General features: G+C 37.8%; 1 protein-coding gene across 2 annotated transcripts in view; it reads left to right on the forward strand.

The window, feature by feature from the left end:
• NCKAP1 (NCK associated protein 1) overlaps window positions 1-21,242 on the forward strand; it is a 44,044-nt gene extending 22,802 nt beyond the window's left edge. For both annotated transcript variants that reach the window (XM_050987613.1, XM_050987614.1), the window contains exons 13-31: window positions 874-1,006; window positions 2,224-2,305; window positions 2,692-2,750; window positions 3,296-3,441; window positions 3,945-4,077; window positions 5,682-5,801; window positions 6,023-6,162; window positions 6,876-7,007; window positions 7,453-7,671; window positions 8,142-8,272; window positions 8,659-8,756; window positions 9,768-9,861; window positions 10,537-10,619; window positions 11,148-11,228; window positions 12,034-12,127; window positions 12,606-12,722; window positions 16,499-16,608; window positions 19,352-19,441; window positions 20,078-21,242. In XM_050987613.1, coding sequence (XP_050843570.1) covers window positions 874-1,006; window positions 2,224-2,305; window positions 2,692-2,750; window positions 3,296-3,441; window positions 3,945-4,077; window positions 5,682-5,801; window positions 6,023-6,162; window positions 6,876-7,007; window positions 7,453-7,671; window positions 8,142-8,272; window positions 8,659-8,756; window positions 9,768-9,861; window positions 10,537-10,619; window positions 11,148-11,228; window positions 12,034-12,127; window positions 12,606-12,722; window positions 16,499-16,608; window positions 19,352-19,441; window positions 20,078-20,194 — 2,179 coding nt within the window. In that variant the 3' untranslated portion in view covers window positions 20,195-21,242. The remainder of the gene's footprint in view (window positions 1-873; window positions 1,007-2,223; window positions 2,306-2,691; window positions 2,751-3,295; window positions 3,442-3,944; window positions 4,078-5,681; window positions 5,802-6,022; window positions 6,163-6,875; window positions 7,008-7,452; window positions 7,672-8,141; window positions 8,273-8,658; window positions 8,757-9,767; window positions 9,862-10,536; window positions 10,620-11,147; window positions 11,229-12,033; window positions 12,128-12,605; window positions 12,723-16,498; window positions 16,609-19,351; window positions 19,442-20,077) is intronic.
• The last annotated feature ends 1,034 nt before the right edge of the window (window positions 21,243-22,276 follow it).

Below are 22,276 nucleotides of genomic sequence, written 5' to 3' on the forward strand. Positions count from 1 at the left end.
TTGGAGCACATCAGTTAAAATTAGTTTGTAAAATGAAAATATTTTAAGTTTTAGGTTTTTAGTTTGAATAGGCAAAAATAAAGGTTTTTCACATGTTTTTACTGATTTTGCATTGATCAAATCGATGATGGAGGCAAGAAAACTTTCAAAAAGCTTTATTTGCCAATTTGTAGGTTGTCTCTTGTGGCAAAACTGTCTTTTGAATCAGCTAAGCTTTATTATGTAACACAGTTTAGTGTCACCATAAACAGATGGTAAAAATGAGAAATATGATTGCAAGGTCTTACAGGTGTGGGTAGGCAGGAGACTTCTCAAGGTATTGGACACAGGGTTGAACTGAAAGACAGCAGGATTTTGAACAAGTAACAATCACAAGGCCATTTATAGAGCTGGAGTGGGAAAATCTTGGATTCTCTCCACTGGATTTAGGGGCTAAGGAAAGATGGAGGTTCCAGAGCCTCTGTGGAACAACCTGTGCTAGTATTTCACCATCCTCATGGCTTGGGGAAAAAAAGCCAGAAGAGCAGTTATTAAACTTGTATTTTCCAGGTTTAACTACTCTTTGAGTAAAATGTTTTTTCAAATTGAGCTGTACAGAAGGGCTTCTTATTCAGAACAAGATCTGAATAGTTACACAAACCTTTGAGGATTATTGTGCTGATATCCTGCTAACTGCTGTCCTGTTGAGTGGATTTGACCTTGCAGAGAGCATTACCTATGTAAGCTTCTTTTACAACATAAATCTTTTCCTACAGAAATTACCTATTGATAATTGCTTTTAAAGCAAGGTATGGGAGGAAATTCCAATGACAGAAGTTTTGTTTTACTATTTGGAGTGACATTTCTGAGCTTTTCCTGTTTTTTTTTGTCTAGGCACATAGCTGAGCTGATATTCTACATGGAGGAGCTCAGGGCACACGTGAGGAAGTACGGGCCAGTGATGCAGAGATATTATGTGCAGTATCTCTCTGGCTTTGATGCAGTGGTCTTAAACGAGCTGGTGCAGGTATGGCAGCATCATGATTCTGGCTTCTCAAATGCACATTTTAACAAGGGCTTTTTGCCCAAAATGGCATCATAAAGTGCATCCCAGTTTGTGGATTTTGGTGAACATTATGGAGTAAAATTAACTTATTGTTTCATTCTGGGATTTAGAGCTGTACTTGTGGTTTTTATGTAGAATCACAGAATATCCAGAGTTGGAAGGGACCCACAAGGCTCAGCAAAGTCCATCCCAACAATCCCATCCTGTCCAAACTCTGCTGGAGCTCTGGCAGCCTTGGGGCTGTGACCCAAACCCTGGGGATCCTCTCTGAGGAAGGAACCTTTTCCTAATATTTTCCTTTCCTTTTCCCAATATTCAACCTAACCCTCCCCTGGCACAGCTTCATACCATTACAAGTAGTATAATTTATCCATTTCAGCATTCATGTATGAATATTGTGAAGCACTGTTAGTTTTAGGGACTGTGGAACAGGTGCTGTCACTGCAGGAGTGTAGAAACCTTTTCTTATTTAGCCCAACCAAGAAAGGATCAACTTTAGGTGCTTTGGTTTTATTTCCTGGTGACCCCACTAGATGGAGCCCAAACTGAAACGAGAGGAAAAATGGGCTTGAATTTTAGTTGTCATTAATTCATAACAGCTGTCAAGCACCAGATTACACAAGTGATTGAGAGATAATTTGGATTTTTTCAGCCTTTAGGTTTCAATGTCAGTTGTGCTGGAATTATGAAGAACTTCTGCATTGCATTACTTAACAGAAGTGTGGTCCTGTTTAGCAAAACTACAAAGGTTTATGTTGCATTTTGGAAAATTTGAATGTTTAATAAAAACAATTAATTTTTGTTTAATAAAATTGGAGGGAGGGGTTTTTTGGGGCTCCACTATATCCTGCCATAGCCAGGTTTTCTTTGCAGACAGGACAGAAAATGTACTATTGCTACATTTACTAACAGATGTTTCCATTTGGAGCTGATACTGGTTTGGAAATAATCTTTTCTAGGTATTTGTCATCAGCCAATGAATTAAAAAGTGAAAGCTATTAAATAACAGTATTTGAAATATTCCATTGATTAAATTATGTCTTCTAGGTTTTTGAACATTTCAGAGTATAGCTGATAAATGGGGCATGGATTCATTGTTTCATAAACCAAGTTTAAAGTAATAACAATAATAATAATAATAACAATGATAATAATAATAGCAACAACATTTCTTTTAGAATCTCTCAGTGTGCCCAGAGGATGAATCAATCATCATGTCCTCTTTTGTGAACACCATGACTTCACTAAGTGTGAAACAAGGTAAGGTTAAATGAACTTGGGAAATTGGTAACAGACTGGCAGATTCCTCTGAAGAGCTTCATCACATTTGTTTCATGTAGAAGGAGATAAAGTGCATTTGTTCCCTTGTTTCTCTTGCATTTTTGTATCTGCTTCTTGTGGTGAGTCCCTTTTCCAGAGGGTGCTATTGGGTACTAATCCAACCTTTTAATATAGAAAACATATTACACATATTTTCATCTAGATATTTTAATTCTTTTTACTGCAACTGCACTGGATCAAAATTCATGGGTAAAAACATGAGGTTCATTATCCAAATAATTCTTTAGTACTTTGGGGTTTTTAGAAGGTCTGAATTTGTTATTGTTTTCTAAGGGTTTTCTGTTCTGTGTTTTTCCCTCCTGCAGTTGAAGATGGAGAGGTGTTTGACTTCAGAGGAATGAGGTTAGATTGGTTCAGATTGCAGGTAAGAATCAGTAAATGTGCTGTTTCACTAACTTCACACCAAAATGTTTCATAGATTGCTGCTGTTCCAGATTACTCTCACACTGCAAGGGGTGCCAGACCATCCAAAACCAACCTACTCTGAAAATCAAACCAGTACTTCAACAGATCATTTTCATGTTTTGATGTGACTTTGTCTGTTTGGGTACTCTTTGCAAATCATGCCTTGGGGTGTTTCTCACAGCTCAGAAATAGAATCTGTTGTGGCTGAGCTGTTTGGTGGGTGTGCAGAGTGTGATTCAGCGTGCCTGCATGGCAAGGCAGAGTTACAAATTTGTGTTTTGCCATTGCATTTGTTCAGCACTTTGGCTGTGAATTAGTGCCACAGCCAGTGCTCGTTTAGAGATTTCACTGAAAGGCTTGCTGGTTTTTAAGAAGAATCCCTGCATGGCCTTTAAATACCCAGCAAAGCACAAACAGTGTTTACCATTGGTATTGAGCCAATACCACTGGAATTTGCACAAGAGCAGCTGCAGATATAACACAGAAATTGTGTTTTCTCTCCAGGCCTACACCAGCGTTTCTAAAGCTTCACTTGGCCTTGCAGACCATCGAGAACTAGGAAAAATGATGAACACAATCATTTTCCACACAAAAATGGTAGATTCTTTGGTGGAGATGTTGGTGGAAACCTCAGATCTTTCTATCTTTTGGTATGCTGCTAAATTGATTGTACAAGTTATTTATTATTTATTGTTTGGTTTGTCCTTGCAAGTGTGATTTTTAAATGGCAGACTTTGTAGGAAGGTAGGCCAGTGGAAAAATCACTTGGAATTTCTGGTTTCTAGCAGAATTAATTTGAAGAAGGTATTTTGAACATCTGTCAGACATAGTCTGACAGTCATATAATAGATTGGGAATCATTTACAGATTTTTCCTTAATACTTTTTGGCAAAAAGTGCAAGTTTTTACAGTCCCTATGTGGCAAATGTCAGAATAAAAATATGATAATAATAATAATGTAAAGTAGATGTGCAAATGAAGTGCATAAGAAGTGAATGCAGAAAACAAAAATGATGAAAGCCTGGGGCAGTTTTTGATATACAAAATGTGTTTATGGTCACATTTGGTTTGTGTGAAGTAAACCTTATTTGCTGCAAAAAAATATACATATTGCATTTAAATGTCTGATGAATAACTGCTGAATTCTGTTCAGTTTTTACAGTCGTGCTTTTGAGAAGATGTTCCAGCAGTGTTTGGAGCTTCCCTCTCAATCCAGATACTCAATTGCATTCCCACTGCTTTGCACTCACTTTATGAGCTGTACCCATGAACTATGCCCTGAAGAGGTAATTTTTCAATTTTGGTTATTTTCATCTCTTATTCAACATAAAGTGAGCTAGAGCTGAACACTGCAAGAAGGTGTTTATTGTGGCAGCTTAACAGCTGAGGGAGGAGAGTGCTAAAAATGTAAAAATGCAGGTAAAACAAGTGGATTCCTTGTTAGATGACTCTTCATGCATCAATCTCTAAATCCTTTTCTCAAGTGAGAAAGAATTTTGATCTTTGCTTTAAAGAGGGATTAGCTGGGGTACAAAAATTAGGCTTAGATGCTGATAAATCCCCTATGCCTGTTAAAACTTAGAAGCAGCAGTTTTCCTGTTAAATGATTTATAAACTCGTGGTTGGGAGAAGGAAATAGGAAGCTGGGGGTTCTGTGTGGCTTGTTACAGTTTTCTTCAGTAAGAAACAAAAAGTGATCCACAGCATAATGCAAACATTTGCTTTGGTCAGAAGTGGGTAATGGAAACCTTGGTTAGAGTTAGAATTGCAAAAATACTGTGGTGCTCAAAGGAATGGACTCTTTGTTAAAGGAAGCAGTTAGAATCTGAGGAAATTCTTTCTATTTTTGTTGTAAGGCCATAAATCCTTTGGTACATTTCCTGTATGTTCATTGACTTTGAAATTAGCCTGGGAGTTAACTTGGCCATTTTTATCTAGTGCTCATGAAAATGTTGTTTTCTTTCCTAACAGTGCTCATCTGAAACAATTGGTTGAATAAGATTTATTGTAATATACACAATGTGGGGTTTGCTTATTTAAAAATAAAATTCTTTTCTGCTAAACTTCATTACAGTATACATCTATATAGGTATTTTCCTTTGCTTTAAATAGCAGCCAATGCTATTTCTTTTAAACCAGCATTAAAAAGTTTCCAGGAAAGCTGAACCCTTCAGGACAAGAGAGATCTTTGAGAACAATTATAGTAGCAGGAAGAAATCAGTAGCCAAAGTCCACTGTGCCTTCAGCTGCAGCAAGCACATTTTGTCACAGGCAGCAGAACTTGAAATTCAATATCTGAATTGTATTCCTTGGTAACTGTTATCATTTTGGGAAATTAATCTTTGCAGTGCTGTGTACAGTGTGTCATAGTGTGGCTGATAAAGTAAACATCAGTGGTGAAAGGAGGATTTCAGCAAGACAGAGGCTGTGCTTGTGCAGATGCAGTGAGAGAGGAACAGAATCCAGAAGTGAATGCAGCAGGGCTTTATTATTGATTTTCTCAGGGATCTGAAGGACACTGCCTTCCCTACAGTTTGAGTTGCCTGCTCTTTTCCCCCTAGATCTAATATTGGCACATTTTAATGGAGAGGACATTCACAGAGACCTTGGAATATTGGACACATTAAAGCAGATTTGGTCCAAGGTTGAATGTGAAAACCTACTTCTTCAGACACTTTTTTGCCTCTTTTTACAAAAAAGTATTCTAATGGTGACTTTGAAAATTTCATGGTTCAAATTGCTCCTAGAAAGAAAACCATAGCCTAGAGTCAAGATTATTGAGGAGTAATGAATTTATTCTTTCCCATATCCAGTTCTGTGATGAGTGGACTGTTCTCTGTAGGACTGAAGGGAAACTGAAAATCCTGCTTGCTTTTGTCCCTTTGAACAGAGACACCACATTGGGGACCGGAGCCTCTCCTTGTGTAACATGTTCTTGGATGAGATGGCCAAGCAGGCTCGGAATCTTATCACAGACATTTGCACAGAGCAGTGTACCCTGAGTGATCAGGTGAGCATGGTGGTGTCTGGCTTAATTCTCTTCTGAGATTTTCTCCATTCAACTTCCTGGGGATTTTCTGTTTGCTTTTTCCTCTCTGTTTTTGAAGGTGATTTGAGCAAGAATTATTAACACTAGAATTGTGTCAAAGGAAGAATGTGTTATTTGTGTGATGAAATGTGCTAAAAAAACTGGATTTTAATTTGGAGGGGCTGTTTCTTTTTGTTTACTAGTTGTTGCCAAAACATTGTGCCAAAACCATCAGTCAAGCAGTGAACAAGAAGTCAAAAAAACAGACTGGGAAGAAAGGAGAACCTGAAAGGGAGAAACCAGGAGTAGAAAGCATGAGGAAAAACAGATTGGTTGTGACAAAGTGAGCTGCTTCTTCTGTTCTTTTCACCTTGAATCCCAAGTCAAAATGTGTTTCACACATTTCAATATGTTTTACATATTGAATCCTTCTTGCTTAATTTGTTTGAATAAATTTAATTGTAAGCTGTAAATTTGACAGCTTTGCAGTTTGTGAGCTTATGATGCTTCTGTGGCTTGGGTAGTGACTGAATTTTGTTGCATAAGTAATAGGAAGTTTTGTCACTTGAATTTATGCCTTGGCTGTTTCCTTTCCTGAGCAGAAAGCCTAGCTACAGCACAGGGATTCTTCCTGAATAGTTCTATTAACTGTGGGCATGTGAGCCTAAGGAGTGGGTGGCATCTTTGATTCTACCTTGCTTTAGCACTCAAGTACAGCCTGGACAGGAAGTTCTTGCTGTCTTCTAAATCACTTAAACATTATTCTTTTTTTTTGGGGGGGGAAGGGGAGGGTAAAAAAAAAATCTATATATAGATTAAAAAAATATATCTCACATCACCATATGCAATGCAGATCAATATGCAGCTGTAGGATGTGTTCTTGGCCAAAATATTTGGTTTAAATATGCCAGGGAAGTGTCTCAAAGCAGAGTTAGACCTGTACTTGCCTTTGAAGCATTGTCCATTCAGTGTGTGCCTTCCATGAATTTAATAATAATAATAATATACACTTCTGTTACATTAAAGGTTTTACTTAATTTCTTGTCTGTTTTAAAGCCTGGACAAACTGCATACTGCACTTTCTGAGCTCTGCTTCTCAATCAATTATGTACCAAACATGGTGGTTTGGGAGCACACGTTTACCCCAAGAGAGTATTTGACATCTCACCTGGAAATCCGCTTTACCAAGTAAGGAACATTGCAGAGTTCGAGGCACTGACACACAAGACAAGTCTTTGCTAGTTTGTTGGAAATGTTGTGTACTTGCTACATTTAAAGGTGGAATGGGAAAACTGTGAGGAGAATCCCAACAGAATGATTATAAATTACATGTGCAGACATACACAACAGTCAATTCCTGTTTTAAAATAAAATACATTGCAATCCATACAATCTGTGAACAGCCAGACCCTGCATTCCCAATCCTGTGTGTTTTGTAGGAGCTGCTGATGGCTGGTTTTAGGCATGTTGTAAGACATGTATCCCCACCATTCTTTTGCCCAGTGCTGGGGTCAAACTGGCTGGTCTTTAAGGCTGGTCTATAATTCTGTGAAAATCTGTGGCTATAAAATCATCTTTGTAGCTGCATCTTTGTTGAATTTTACTAAGAAATGACTTGATTTGTTTCCAAAAGGTCAATTGTTGGAATGACAATGTATAACCAAGCAACACAAGAGATTGCAAAGCCTTCAGAGCTGTTGACCAGTGTCAGAGCCTATATGACAGTCCTGCAGTCCATAGAAAATTATGTACAGATTGACATCACACGAGTGTTTAACAACGTCCTGCTTCAGCAAACCCAGCATTTAGATAGCCATGGTGAGCCAACCATCACCAGTCTCTACACAAATTGGTGAGTATTGTATCAATGCTTGGCACACATTTTTTAGAGATTTTTATTGTTGCTGTTGTTTAATGAAAAATCTGGAATTGGAGAAGTGGAGTTATTTTGAATTTTGTAAAGTTTCCAACATCACATGTTTACTTCTCTGTACCTGTTAAAAGCAGCTTGAAATTTGCCTGTTGGCCAACTCCTTATGTTTGTTAAAGGGATAAAATACAGAGTGGATTTATTTTAAATTTTCTTAAGTTTCCAGCATCACATGTTTACTTCTCTCTGAACCTGTTAAAAGCAGCTTGAAATTTGCCTTACACTTTTTATGGGGAGGAAATACAGAATAAAATGCAAGCATCAGTTGAAGTATGCAAAGAAAGCTTTGCTGGATGGGCTGTGCTGTGCCTTGTCACAGAGCTGTAGTGGATCTGCACTCATATCCATGAGGATGTGCCTTTTCACCTGAAACATTTCCCCTTTCTGAGCAGGTATTTGGAGACCTTGCTAAGGCAGGTCAGCAATGGGCACATAGCCTATTTCCCAGCTATGAAGGCTTTTGTGAACTTGCCTACAGAAAATGAATTGACATTTAATGCTGAGGAATACTCTGATATATCAGGTAAGCTTTGATGCTTCTCCTCAGTATTTGTTATTGTATTGCTTGAGTAATTGGAATAGCAGCACTCTGAGTGACTGTGACTGAAATAACAGCTCACTCTTAAAGTTAACAATTGTTAACCTCAGTAGTATTTTAAATACCTTTTATTCTTGCTGCCTCCTGTCTCACTTTTCCCATTTTTGCTCAAAGTAGCATTGCATTTCAGCTAGAGGTGGGATTGTTCTGGTTGGTGACTGCTTCAGTGCACGACCATACAAATTCCTGTCTTCAAAATTATACTTTGGGGTGAAATATTTTTGCACTTAAACCACATACATGATACATGCTGGGCTGCAAATAAATGAAGATGGAATGTTGGAAGCATAAGAGTTTCTTTTATTTCTCAGAAATGAGAGCCCTTTCTGAACTTCTGGGACCGTATGGCATGAAGTTCTTGAGTGAAAGTCTGATGTGGCACATCTCTTCACAGGTTGCTGAGCTGAAGGTAACCTTGGAAGCTGCTGGGTGGGAACTTTAATTGAAGTCTTCTTTAAACATTGAAGGAATTCAGTGTTCAGCAGAACACAAGAGATCTGCATTTTCTTAGCTGATTGTCCTCTACATAATGATAATCACTTTTCCAGGGTGCTTAGCATTGAGACTGCAAAAATATTCTTATTAGAGTAAATGATCTATATTTTGCTTGAAGAGAGTTTAAAAATATAGCTTGGCACAGCCCAAGTTCCTCAGCTAGCAGGAAATTTGGATCTGACATTTTAGAGATGTGATTAAGCAATCTCTAATTTAAATTTAATCTGATAAATATTTGGAGAATGATTTCAGAAAAGTTATTACCTGTAGTCTGGTCTTGAAAGTTGCATATATGAGAGCTGTTAAAATTAGAAACAGACACATTTTTTTATTCTTTTGGCCAAACTGAAATGAAAACTACTGCACTTGAGTTTTAACTGTCTCTGGCTGTGGTGCTGGGACTTGGAGCTGTCTTTGCTTTTTCATACTATAGTGGAAGAAAATCTCAAGTAACTGCACCAAGGTTGGACAATCTGACTTCCACACTTGATTCCATTTTTCAGTTTCACCAGCATTAAATTTCAGCATAATTAGTGACAGCAACAATCCCAAGGAACTGATCACTTTGTGAATTTATATTTTTTTTGTGATATGTATACTTTTCCTCTAAAAAGCTGAGTGGCATAAGGACCTATTGTCTGATTTCCAGAGTTCAATTTCTTTGCTTTAAGATGGGGTACACATTGCTCAGTACACAGCTCATGTTCTGAGGGGTATCTACTCCTCTGCTTTGGATTCAGAGCTTGCTTTTGTCTATAGCAGTGACTGGTGATGATATTGATACTGGAGTCCCATTAAGAACACAGTGGATACCTCTGTATTCCCTGGGGTTGCTTTTCTGCCAGGTTGAAATGTCCTAATTCAGGCATTTATGCAGTTGACATGCTGAAATCTACAGCTGACAGGAATCCTTGCTTCTTTACAGAAACTTGTGGTGGAGAACGTGGAAGTTCTAACACAAATGAGGACCAGCTTTGACAAGCCAGACCAGATGGCAGCACTCTTTAAAAGGTTATCATGTGAGTATCTAACAAGATCTGCTAAAGATACAGTATTTTCTATATTTGTCTTTGTCAAGAAAATGGGAAAAATGAATTAATTTCTCTGAATATCCATAAGCAACAAATTTACATACAAACTGATGGATCATTTTGAACTTTTCCAGTCTTCTCATGTACCAAGTGAGATTTCAGAGTTATTTAGTGCACAGGCACAATGTTAGTGATGAGTTTTGAGCACCTCACTTCTCATGAACCAAGTGAGATTTCAGAGTTATTTAGTGCACAGGCACAATGTTAGTGATGAGTTTTGAGCACCATTTCAGGGATGATAATACCTGGCTGTAGCAGCAGCAGTGTGGAAGCCTGGTGCATAGCTTCACGTGAAACAAAGAATAATTCCAATAAAGAGACATTTTTTGTTCTCAGGAAGGCACAGAACCAGTACTAGCAGGACTATCAGCTGTGCATACTGGGTTTCATTGCAGGAAGTGGTAAATGGGATGGTTTTCTGCAGAAAATCCCATTGTGGATCAGCTATAAAAACCTGCTTTAGCACTGCTTATTTTGGCCCTTTTAAGAAAAGGCTTTGTTTTGGTACCTTGTGCTTTTTAATATTTTGTGCAATATTTTGTTTTTCCTGTTGAAGAATTGAGCTCATAAACTTCAACACTTTGTCCATTGCTCTCTTTTCAGCTGTTGACAGTGTTTTGAAGAGAATGACAATTATTGGAGTTATCTTGTCCTTTCGGTCACTGGCACAGGAAGCACTTAGAGATGTAAGAGCTGAATGTGTGCTGAATCATTTTCATTGTATTTAACTTCATGGAGTGATAGAATATTTGAACCTTAACTGTTCAGGAATGCTTCCTCTTGAGAAGCATTGATGGCATGTGGGTAGAATGGCAATACTGAGTTGTAACTGAATTTTGGATTGCAACTTGGGGTGAGGGAATCTCTGCTTTGAGTACTGTTCAGAGAACAGTTAGATTAAAACACCAAATCTAATTTAGATCATGTTTTCTGTGTTTACTCATTTTAAAGGCTTTTATTTCCCTTCTTTATTGCAAACATTTATTAGGCTTTAAGATCTTAAATCTACACACAAATCCAAATGTGGTAAATAAAACCCATTCATAAGGAAAATAAGCCCAGTGAAGTAATGTTAATGTCATTTGGTATATAGAAATAAATTGGTATAATTTGGTATATATAAATAAATAATGTTAATGTTGTATGGTAGTGTCTAACTCACAATTAACATTGAAAGCAATTTTTCTCATTTTGTACATATTTGTGTCTCTTAGGTCTTATCCTACCACATTCCTTTCCTTGTGAGTTCCATTGAGGACTTCAAAGATCACATTCCAAGAGAGACTGACATGAAGGTAATGGTTGGCTGAAGGGGTGTAGAGTAGTTTGGGAGTTTACTGAAATAGTGGTGAAAATCCAGACATAGACCCCACCCTTTCTCTTTCTTTTTTTTTCCCATTTTTCCCCCCCTGAGAGCTTTGTGCATGTGGATCTGCAGCCTCTTAATGTTCTGGGGAAAAAAATCACAACTGATGGAAAAAGCCCAAGTCTCTATCTGCCTGTGATCACATTTGAGAACTTTGATAGACTTAAGAACAAGATTTATCAAGTGTTAAAACATGACAAGGGGAAGAATGCTGAGCTGCTCCACTCTGGGAGCAGCACAGCTGGTAAAATAAAATATTTCAACACTGTCTGTGTGCTTGGAGTTCTGTGCATGTAATAGGGACAAGTCTGATTTTTACCTTAAATTGAAACTGTTTGTAAACCCACTGCATGAAATGCTTGTTGAAAAATGCTGTATTTGTAGGTGTTGGCTGGTACTTTAGATCTGGTAGAGAAAATATGTCAGTTTCTTTTGAACATCCAAGAAAGATGGAGAAACAGCTAATTGGAAGTCAGGGTGTTGCTTTGGAGGTAATGTGGGAACATATATGACTTTTGTTTGGCTTGGCACAACAAAATTACCATCTGCTGCACAAATCCAGGCACAGCTGCTCAGTGGAGGTTAGAAACAAACACAATCTATAATCTCTGTGTAATATTTGCCAGATCTCTGAAATTCCTTAGTGCCTCAAGCTGGTTTTAAGCATGACAGCAAAACCTGCTTCATCATCCTGCCATGAAAGCATTCAGTGTTGTCATTCTTCTGGTCCTCAGGTGGCAATGAATGTATATGAGCTGTCCTCAGCTGCTGGGTTGCCTTGTGAGATTGATCCTGCCTTGGTAGTAGCACTGTCTTCCCAAAAATCAGGTGAGAAGTTCCAACTTCAAAAATGTACCTGTTCAAAAGAGAAGTGTTTAAAGTGCTGGGAGGGATCCTGTATCTCTTGACTCCTTTGTTTTCCTTCAGTACCCACCCTAAATGTGAAGAATTACTTGGGAAGCTTTTCTTACCTCAGAGCAGTAACTGGGTTTAAAGCAGCATGAAAAGATCACAATTCTGTTTAGGAAATTTAAGGCTTAGTAACTAAACCATGAGAAGCAATAGCAGGGCAGTGGCTTTTTGTTCTCCTAGATAACAGACTGCACATTTTGCAGCTCTGCTCTGTTTCTTTGGGCAAGACTGACATTAACACTCCTCTTTTCACAATACAGACATTGACTTTGTTGGATTTTGCTTTAAATTTCAATTTGGTCAAGCATTTTACCTTCTAATCTACCTGCAGCTGAAAGGAAATATTTCCAGATCACTTCTTTACTTAAAGAACTTTCTTATTTTTGTTTTTCAGAAAACATTAGTCCAGAAGAAGAATATAAAATTGCTTGCCTTCTAATGGTCTTTGTGGCTGTGTCCTTGCCCACTTTGGCTAGCAATGTGATGTCTCAGTACAGCCCTGCCATTGAAGGTAATGCAGAATCAGCTCAGTATTTCCTGGGAATGCTGTCTTCACAATAGTTCTGGTAGAGGCTTGAATACATTCACCTTTGATATTTAATTTAATTATATTTAATTTTATATTTACATAGAATATGTATATTTTTATATAAAATATATTTAATTATATACTTATTTATTTTTCTATTTAATTATAGTGAACAAATTTTAAAAAGCAGTTAACCTCAATTCAGGCAAGTTCTTCTGAAAGTACTTTAAGAAGCATTTACTTAACTTTTGTCTGAGAATTTTCTATGAAAAATTAGTTTGGTACTTGAAATTTCCAGAATAGTTCAGACACTGCAGGGGGCAATCTTGTCCTAATGTGGAATCATTCAAGCACACATTCTGCATTCACGAGGGTGACACTATTTAACAGAATATATTCTAGTGAGTACTGATGTTTTAGTCATCTTTACATTGGCCCTGGGCCAGTCATACAAGGTGTCCTTTCTGTATTTTATATTGCCAAGCATAAAGTTTTGGAAACAGAATCTGGAAGGTGTAAGTGGTGAACAGAATTATTCAAATAATTAGAATTATTTGAATTATAGTTCAACTTTCTTACTTAAAAAAACCCAATCTTTGCCTCAACAAAATTCTTAGCATGTAATCCACAGTTTTCTTTCTCTTTTTGAGTTGGAGAAAGACAGACAGTATTGTTCAAACCCATACAAAAGTCACCTTTTGGCTGTTCAGGCTATTTCCTTTCTAATGTGTGACATGACTCACACAAAAACCATGTTTGTACTGCTTCCATTCACTGGCATGCATGTTTTCTCTAATTAGTTTGGCAACTTGCATTATTTTTAATTTGCTCAAAATTGTAACTCACAAAATAAGTGTCAACTGGCTTCTGAATATTTAAAGTACCAGGAAAATACCAAAAATTTAAAAATCTTTCTGTACCACTGAATGTAGTGTGCAAATCATGTGTTTTAGAGACCCAGGATTGTTGTTTCACATGGGATTAATCAGCCTTTTCTTCAGTTCTGAATTATTAGGGAGCTGTAGACTCTAGTTACATTTTAAAACAGATAGCATAGACTTCTCCAGTTGTTGAAAATGTTAGATAAATCTGATGTGTGAGGTGAACTTGAATATTGCTTTGAAAATCAAAGCATTTTCAAGGTGAAAGGTTTTTCTGATGAATGGAGAGAGCAGTCTGTAACCTGCAGAGTTGTTTTCTGTTATTTGTGCTCTTCAAGTATTTCTGTTGCTCTTTGAAACTTTTTCCAAGTCATGACAGTTGGATAAAAATCCTGGGGTACAGGTGAGAGCAGGGAATATCTGATTTAATTGATGAGGAGCATGGGTAGAAACTTCCTTGTTGAAGACTGTCAGCTTGACTGTCTTTACTCAGTCCAAATAAACTTGTTTATGCATATTTAAGATCACATCTCTTTAAGAATTACCTATAGTTTTGTAAAAGAAATCCTCTGGGAGCATTTCCTCCTCCCAGTTTCTCCTCCAAAGGATCTGACCAACTCCTAGAGTCTCTAAACCTGTAGGGCTTGCCAGGGGGGCAGTGCTAAAAGTTTTACCCCTCTGCAGATTGATTGCTAAGGAAATGTCAGCCTAGCTGGAGGTTCTCCAGCAGGTTAAAGCTCAGGAGGGTTTGGCTTCCTCAAACTTCCTCTCTTCCCAAACCCTCAGCCTGCTACAAACACAATTTATCCTGTTTTTAGCAGGCTGAAACAACAGATAATTCTTCTGTTGAAGAGAAGCAGATAATCTTCTGCCTGTTTTATATCATGTAGCTTAAATGTTCCAGTTGATGTGGTTTCATTTACATTAAATAACTCTTAAGATGAAGTCAGGCCAAGCCTTGTTTCAAAGTGAGCTCTTAAAGTGGAGTTAACAGATGACAGGGCTGTGACTGGAGAGAGATTATTGCACTCAAATAAGCCTGGTTTAGGAGTTGATACTGGTTCTGTGAGATGTGCCCTGTGTATTACATAAATTTTTACTGAGTGGCCTCTTCTATTTTATTTTATTGAGAGGAAAATCTAGCAAAAGGTATAGATAAAAAATGTTCACTCTACAAAAATAACTGCACAAACAGAACAGACTTTGTCATTCCTGCCTTCCCTGCATAACACTGCTTGTTCTTGTGCTCTACCCTTCTTGTAGAACATCTGGCTTGAAACACTTAATATAAATGGTATTTCCAGAATGTGAACTTAATAAATTCTGCTTTACGAAGTCAATTCCCTGGACAAATCCTGAATTAATCCATCAACGAGCCACAGATTTGAAGGAGTTTCAGCTTTCTAATCTGGCAAGACATATCTCCCAAATACAGACAGTGCTTGGACAGCTGCAGCAATGTCTGTATTCCCTCTGTCTGCTTCCAGATCAAGTCTGTTTCCTCCACTAGATAAAGGCTCAACGTCTAACAGAGCTTTACTTTTGTTTCCAGTCTGAACTGCTAGTCAAATACCAGGCTAGAGGTCTAATTTATCAACTAGGGGGTAGAATGGAATACTAGTCTGGGAGAGAAGAGCCCCAGTTCTTTTCTAAATACTTGAAGCCTGTTGTGAGTTGGAACACAACAGTTCTTTTTGCTGAATTCCCTTGTTGATGCTTTTTCTACAGCCTGAGACATAAAAATGAAATCTCTTGAATAAAATGAGACTCTTCAAAGGCAAATACATATTTGAATCAGAGTTAAGCAGAACAGATTTTCCTGACTGATGTTTGTGCAAAAATAGGAGACAAAGTTGGAATATCACATTTGGGGGCCCTGCTGGAGGAGATCCACAGGGATCTTCTCTGGGACCCACAGGTCAGCCCCAAGACCACCTGGATGGGGGGGCTGAAGAGTGAGGTGAGAAAATCTATAGATCATGTGAAGCTGTTGAGGGTATTAGAGCTGCAGAGAGGTATGAACTGAGGAAACTGGGCAATGAAATGACAGCTAAAAGTCATTTTGGGTAACAATAGTGATGTGCATGCAGAAAAAGTGGATTTTTCTCATGTGGAGTGATGGGGTCCAGCTGACCTCACTGTTCAAGCATGAACTTGGAGTTATGGTAAATGAATGAAAAGATGAGCTCATTGCTCAACAATGGTCAAAAAATAAGAATCAGCATGCTTGAGTACTGGTTAACTCCTTCCAAGACCACCTTCTTTTCATATGCTCACACTTGCCTAAGATCCTTGCCCAAGTGTATCTTAATTGTGTATTGAAGTGGTGTAGTTGCTTAATTTGCCTGGAATAAATACCAAATAAATACTCAGTTTACTGAGTTCTGCTCTCTGTGAAAACTGCTGTCATTTAAGCACCTTTGAGGGCTCTGAATTTGGGACAAGATGTTACCTGTGAAAGTCAGCAGTGGAACACCTTTGTTCTTGAGTACCTTGAGTGATACTGTCTGGGCATGAGATGTTCATGCACACAGAGAGTGAAATTGTCAGTTAGCTGGTGGAAATCCTGTCTGCTTGGCCCAGCCAAGTGTTAACACTTGAAAGTTTTGTAGAAACCAAATAAACTTCCAACATGTCCCTGATTTCTAAAAGGCCCAGGTTGTTTCTCAGGGTGCTGTGGCCATTAGGAGATGAAGGCAGAGCTGTATTCTGGTGACAGCAAATTCAGTGTGGAAGAGTTCCTTGCTCCCATTGTGTAAGATGCCAAAAGTCCTTTTTTCATTGCCACAAGTCCCTTCAGTATTTGGTGCTGTTTTCCAAAGAATGCTGTCTTCTCCAGCATGGTGCTGAGGTGGTTGGAATGTTTTTTTCCTTTAGGGCATTGCAACAACATTCACTGCTTGGCCAAAGCCATCAATCAGATTGCTGCAGCTCTCTTCACCATCCACAAGGGAAGCATTGAGGATCGGCTCAAAGAATTTTTGGCTGTAGGTACAACTTTATTCCACTTGTTACAATGCACTGGTGGTTTGGGATGCAATGCAACTGATTTCATACAAATCTGCTTTTGGAGCACAGCTGTAGAATGTTTTCGATGTAGATAGTTTAAAATTTGCAATAGTTCTTTCTAAACACCTGTGTGTGTTGTTGGAAAGTTAGAGGAGCCAAACAGTGGCAAATGTCATCTTTTTTTAGTACAATCTTAAATATTTTAGCACATACCATTTCTCACATTGTGTGGCCCATGAGTGGGAAGAAAAAAATTCAATGCATATAAAATTAAAATTCTGTCTGGCTGACTTTTCCCCATGGTAGTTCCCACTTTAGTTATTTTCCCCATGGTAGTTCCCACTTTTGTTAGTTACTTTCTTTGAAAAAGTGAGAAACTTCTTTGGGTTGTACCTTTTGACATGCCTGCCCTTCTTAAACATGAACAGCCAGGCAGCAGGGGTAGTTGGGAAGAGGAGATTATTTATGCCTCAGTAGATTGAAGATGAAAGTTACTGAAATCTTCAGTGATGCTTAGGAAAAAAAAATCAGAAGTTTTTAGGTCATGTTTTAAATACATTTTGGTGTGCTGATTGAGTAGAAATAAAATTTTTCAAACGGCTCTTAATGAGGCAGTACTTAAAGGAAATGAAAGGGTAAAACAGCAGCATTACTTTAATTTTAAAAATTACAATTGATTTTGAGTGAGTTTTGATTTCTCTGTTTGGCATTAAAATGTGTGGAGAAAAAGCCCCTCCCTCTTTAGTTTAGGTAACTTTCTGTAACTAGAAGTCCACAGAAACAATCTTTCTTTCTTTCTTTTTTCCCCTTAAAAGAATCTTTCACTTGTGGAAATTCATTGCATTTGTAAAAGAGAAAAAACCCCTATGGCCATTGACCTTGTCTAATGCAACTGCTGGATGTAAAACATGAAAGAGAAATGGTTGTATCAGGTTGCATACATTTGACAAGTGAAGGAAACCAGTATGGTTCCATGTGATAAAAACACTTTTGGTATGAGGTTTGCATTCTTTCAGGGTTTATGGGCTGCTTTCAGAGCACAGACTCTGATTTGATGCTTCAGATATTTTGTTAATCTCTCCTTTTTAACACTTACTGTTAGTCTGAAAGAAAAACATTTCTCTTGAGAGGAAAATTACTGCTGAAGATGATCTGCTTTCCTGTCCAAGTTAATTAAATATGAAAATAAACTTAGGAGGTTCTTTAATGCTGATGAGTATGTACTGTGTATCTCTTGAAGTATACATATTGACTTCATATGAAAAATTGATTCCTGACAGCTTTTTCAAGAAGAATGTTGAGAAAAATCTATTTTTAATGTTAGTAATTTAATTTAGAATCCTTTCCTGGTAATCACATGGTTAGGAGTGCTGCCATTGCTTGGTGTGAAGGCCAAAATGATGATTGTACATCTGAGAGTTGGAAGGGTTTTTTTCAAATTTCTGTAAGGCATGAAAGCCTGGTGTATCAAGGCACCTACAAATTAAGTATTTGACTACAGTCTGTGATCCTGAGCTTGTCAATACCCAAGAATATGTTAAAACTTTCTAGGATCTCTTCTCAAACTAGGATAATAGGGTTGCTTAGGGCAATGCTTTTTTCAGCTTAGAGATAATATTGGTAATTTAAAAGTAATGTCAAAGTGGAACTCCATTGGAGCTCCAGGGGCAGTTATGGGAGAATGTCCCCAAAAACCCACCCACACAGGGTGAACACAGCTTGTATGACTTCAGCAAATTAGCATAACTGATAAAAAGCTTTAATTAGGAGGACAAGTAGTGAAGCAATTCCCCCCCAAGGTGGAGCCCCTTGTCTGGAGCCCCCCTGGCACCAGCTGCCCTTTGTTGATGAAAATGTGTCTCAAAGAGTTGTGCTCAACCCTGGCAGGCAGGAAGAACCACGACAGCACAGGGGCCTTGGAGCTCTGGAATATGTTTTATCTTTCTCCCTGGGGAAAGGACATGGAAAAGAAGTGGGAAAACAAGCTAGGATACAATAACAGGGTTCAGAACTCCAAATACACGTGTAAGGAATAGAGAACACATAAGAGAAAAAAAGGCAGAAATCAATAGGCATCATTTCCCCTCTTTTTAGAGACTAACAAGACTCTACCTTGTCATATTTAATCATACCACCAGTTTACACAGCTGGCTAAGGTACAGTTGCTAACTGTAACTGCAGCTACTGGGAATATTTTTTTCTCCAGGCCCAGTCTGGTAACCATGAAGTGAGTGTGTGCTGAAGGTATATTGATAAAGAATTATTCATTGACAGTTAAGATGACATTTCTTCAAAACTACTTCTGTTGCAAAATGGGTAAAATTTCAAACAATAAAAGTTTTTATCACTTTAAACCTTACAAAAGTGCAGTAAGTTTGAAATGTCTATTGGGAAGGACAGAAGTGAGATTTTGATCCTCTGGGAGCTGTCATTGATTTCAGGAGACATCATATGTGTCAAGCACTGATTACAGCTAAAAGTTCTCTGCAGTAAATGAATTTATTTTACATGAAAATAGCATGTGTCATGTATTAAACACTGCTAGGAATAAGCCAGCATGGCACATTGAGGCTAAAGCCCAGTGATGGTTCAAGTGCTCAGGATTTCTTGCTTTTGTCATTTTGAGTACAATGCAGAGTCCACTGGCTTTGTGTAACAGAATAACAGAGGCTCATCAGTGCTTTGTTTTATTTATTGCTTTGAAATACTCATTTTGTATAGCTTGCATCATCCAGTCTACTGAAGATTGGCCAGGAGACAGACAAAACTACCACAAGGAACAGAGAATCAGTTTACCTACTACTGGACATGGTGAGCATTTGTGTGTTTCCTTTGTAGCTCACAAATCAGAGGAAATCATTTTATGTTGTTCTTCCTGACATTCTCATGTCACTGGTTTTTGTTTTTCATTCCCCCAGCATGCACATGTTACTGCCATCATCCTTTATTGCTTAGGGCATTGTATCACCTTGTGCAGATAATTTTCATTGTTCACTTAGTGCATACCATCCATTTAAGAAGCAGTGTTCAGAGAGTGTAGGGGAGAATCCTCTCTGCTCAGAGCATTTCCTCCCAGTATTCAATATCTTTTGGAAGATGACTAATTACATAGGAAAGCAAAATACTTTGAGAAGCAGCGAGTTTAAATGTAGAGTTTAAATTGAAGGGGTTTTGTAAGTTGGTTTTTTTTTTATATGTTAATTTGTGCTGTATTTATATGTAAAGGTGTGTTTAGTTTATTATGAATAGATAGCATTTGGGGCAATACTATCCCCAAAAATATACCATACATCTACCAGGGAGAAGCACTACTCTGAACTTGGTGCAGTTTATTTCCACTGTGCAAAATGTGAGTGGTGCAGGCTGGAAGGATCCAGATGGAACAGATGAGCAGTAGCAGGCAGCAGAAGGGGCTGTGCAAACCCTGGTGTTTCTGGTGTTTTTCAGATTGTGCAGGAGTCTCCATTCCTGACAATGGATCTCTTGGAGTCTTGTTTCCCCTATGTCTTGCTGAGAAATGCATACCATGCTGTCTACAAACAAAGTGTCACATCCTCTGCCTAAGTATCTACTCACTGGAGATAAGACATAGCACGCATCTGTGTGGCCTCAGTTTTATCTGTAAACTGTGGAGCTATTTTACTCTATGGCCTGATGAACAGTTTTGTGAATTATAAACTTTTTCCATAAAGTTGTATTCCTAAACAGTGGTTTCTTAATATGGTTGTACTACAATATAAGCTTGGTTGATTTTAGGTTGCACATTTAGGGAAAATTTCTTTTCTCATTCCTTTCTTTATTTTTTTTTTTTAACTTTAGAGCACCAGATATGTTTTAAAAATACTACTTCTGCTATATGTTTTTTGATATTGATCATGCAAAACAAAAATTGCTTGTTTATTTCCCAGAAGAAAAATGTATGTAGTGATTATTTTACATAGAGTAGCTTTCATCTGTGTGTAAATTATTTCAAATAGGGAGAGTTATAAACTTGTACCTATTGTTCTTATTGAAAACAAATATTGGATGTGCATTTCTGTGAAGTAATTACAGCATTTCTAGTTTTATTTTGAAACGTTCACCAATCTAAGTACTATGACACTATCTAACATTAAAAATGTTATAGGACTGCTTTATCCTACAGACAGTGATCCTCTCCCAATCCTCTTCAACAACTGCAAGTGGTGGTGTTTGTATAAAGCATAGTGGAGATTTTTTTTAAACTAACTTCTGTGGTGCCCTGTTGGCATTAACACTACCATTGTACCCTGCTGTATAATAAACATTCTTACACATTTATCATATATTGATAAAATGTTAGCCCTTAACCACTTTTTATATGTTTTAAATTTTTGAAATTCAAGTGTACCTTCCATAACATACAATAAACACTAGACTGTATGATCTGTAGGTGAATTATTTTTAATATAAATGTTATCCTAGTATTTTAAGCTTTAACTGTGCTGTTGTGCATTGATTTACATCTCACAGTTCATTAAATATCAATCCTTAGAGCTTTTATGTGAAGACTTCTTTGAATCCTTCACCTTTTGCGATAGCGAATCTTGTAAAAGGATGGAAGAAGGAATTAAAAACAATGTTCAAAATGTCACTCCAGTGCCATTATCCTTTAAATCTTATTTTTACATAATAAAGCAAGAAAAGCATTTCTAGAGTGTGTAGCTCTGCCAGTTGTACCCATAGAAAGAAGTGTTTTGTTAAAGTCTGAAATCTGAAATAATCCTGGAAGGGGCGAGCGCTGCTCGAGCTGCACCACCAGGAGTGACTGAGGCAGATGCAGAACAGCCCCTGTTTTATCAGTCATGCACACTGGCCTGGCAGGGCAGCAGGGGCTCACTGAGCAGATGGTTGTGCTCTGTAATCCCTGATGGATAAAGCTGGGTGTTCCTCAGCAGGCTCTGGACATTGGATAGAGCCCCTGTTCTTGGTGCAACTTCTGTGCAGGCTGGTAACTTTTTCTGCTCTGAAAGAGCTGTTGTGTGCTCAGTTACAATAGCTTCCTCTGTCCAGAGGAGAAATAAAATGGTCCTCAGGAAGTAAGACAGTACATCTATATTTTTCCTAATTATGCATTTTATGTTATAACTCTGGAAGTGGATTTAAATTGATAAGTTAGTACCATAATGAAGAAGTTTGTTTATAAAGTAATTAGGTTGAATGCAAGACTTATGAGTTCTTAAATATTACTCTGTAACATTTATAGTTTAATACATTCAAATGTTCTGATTTCAATTAAGATTTTGATTTTGATGTAGCCTTTTGTGGGAAAACAATGCCTATTTTCAAGATGGATTCTTGAAAAACTCAAGTTTAAGAAATAACTTTTGTGCCTTTAATATTTTAACAAACAATTGTGTGTGTCCATTTGCCTCATCCAGATCCCAGATTTCTGCTGTCTGTGGTTTTAGTGAACCAAATCTAGAAAACAGGTAATCACTGACAGACAGGTGATGAGTTCAGTATCTCTCCAACAATCTGCTTCTGACACAGTGGGATTAGATTTGGGCATGAACCTTTGAGGCATGGTAGTTTCTGTGGGAGTCCCTCCATGTGTCTGGCACACAAATCCCTGAGGTGATGCCTTTTTAACTACACTGCTGCTTTTTAACCTGGGCAAGAACAGAA

Source organism: Serinus canaria (assembly GCF_022539315.1).
Source record: "Serinus canaria isolate serCan28SL12 chromosome 7 unlocalized genomic scaffold, serCan2020 HiC_scaffold_29, whole genome shotgun sequence".
Classification (NCBI taxonomy): Eukaryota; Metazoa; Chordata; class Aves; order Passeriformes; family Fringillidae; genus Serinus; species Serinus canaria.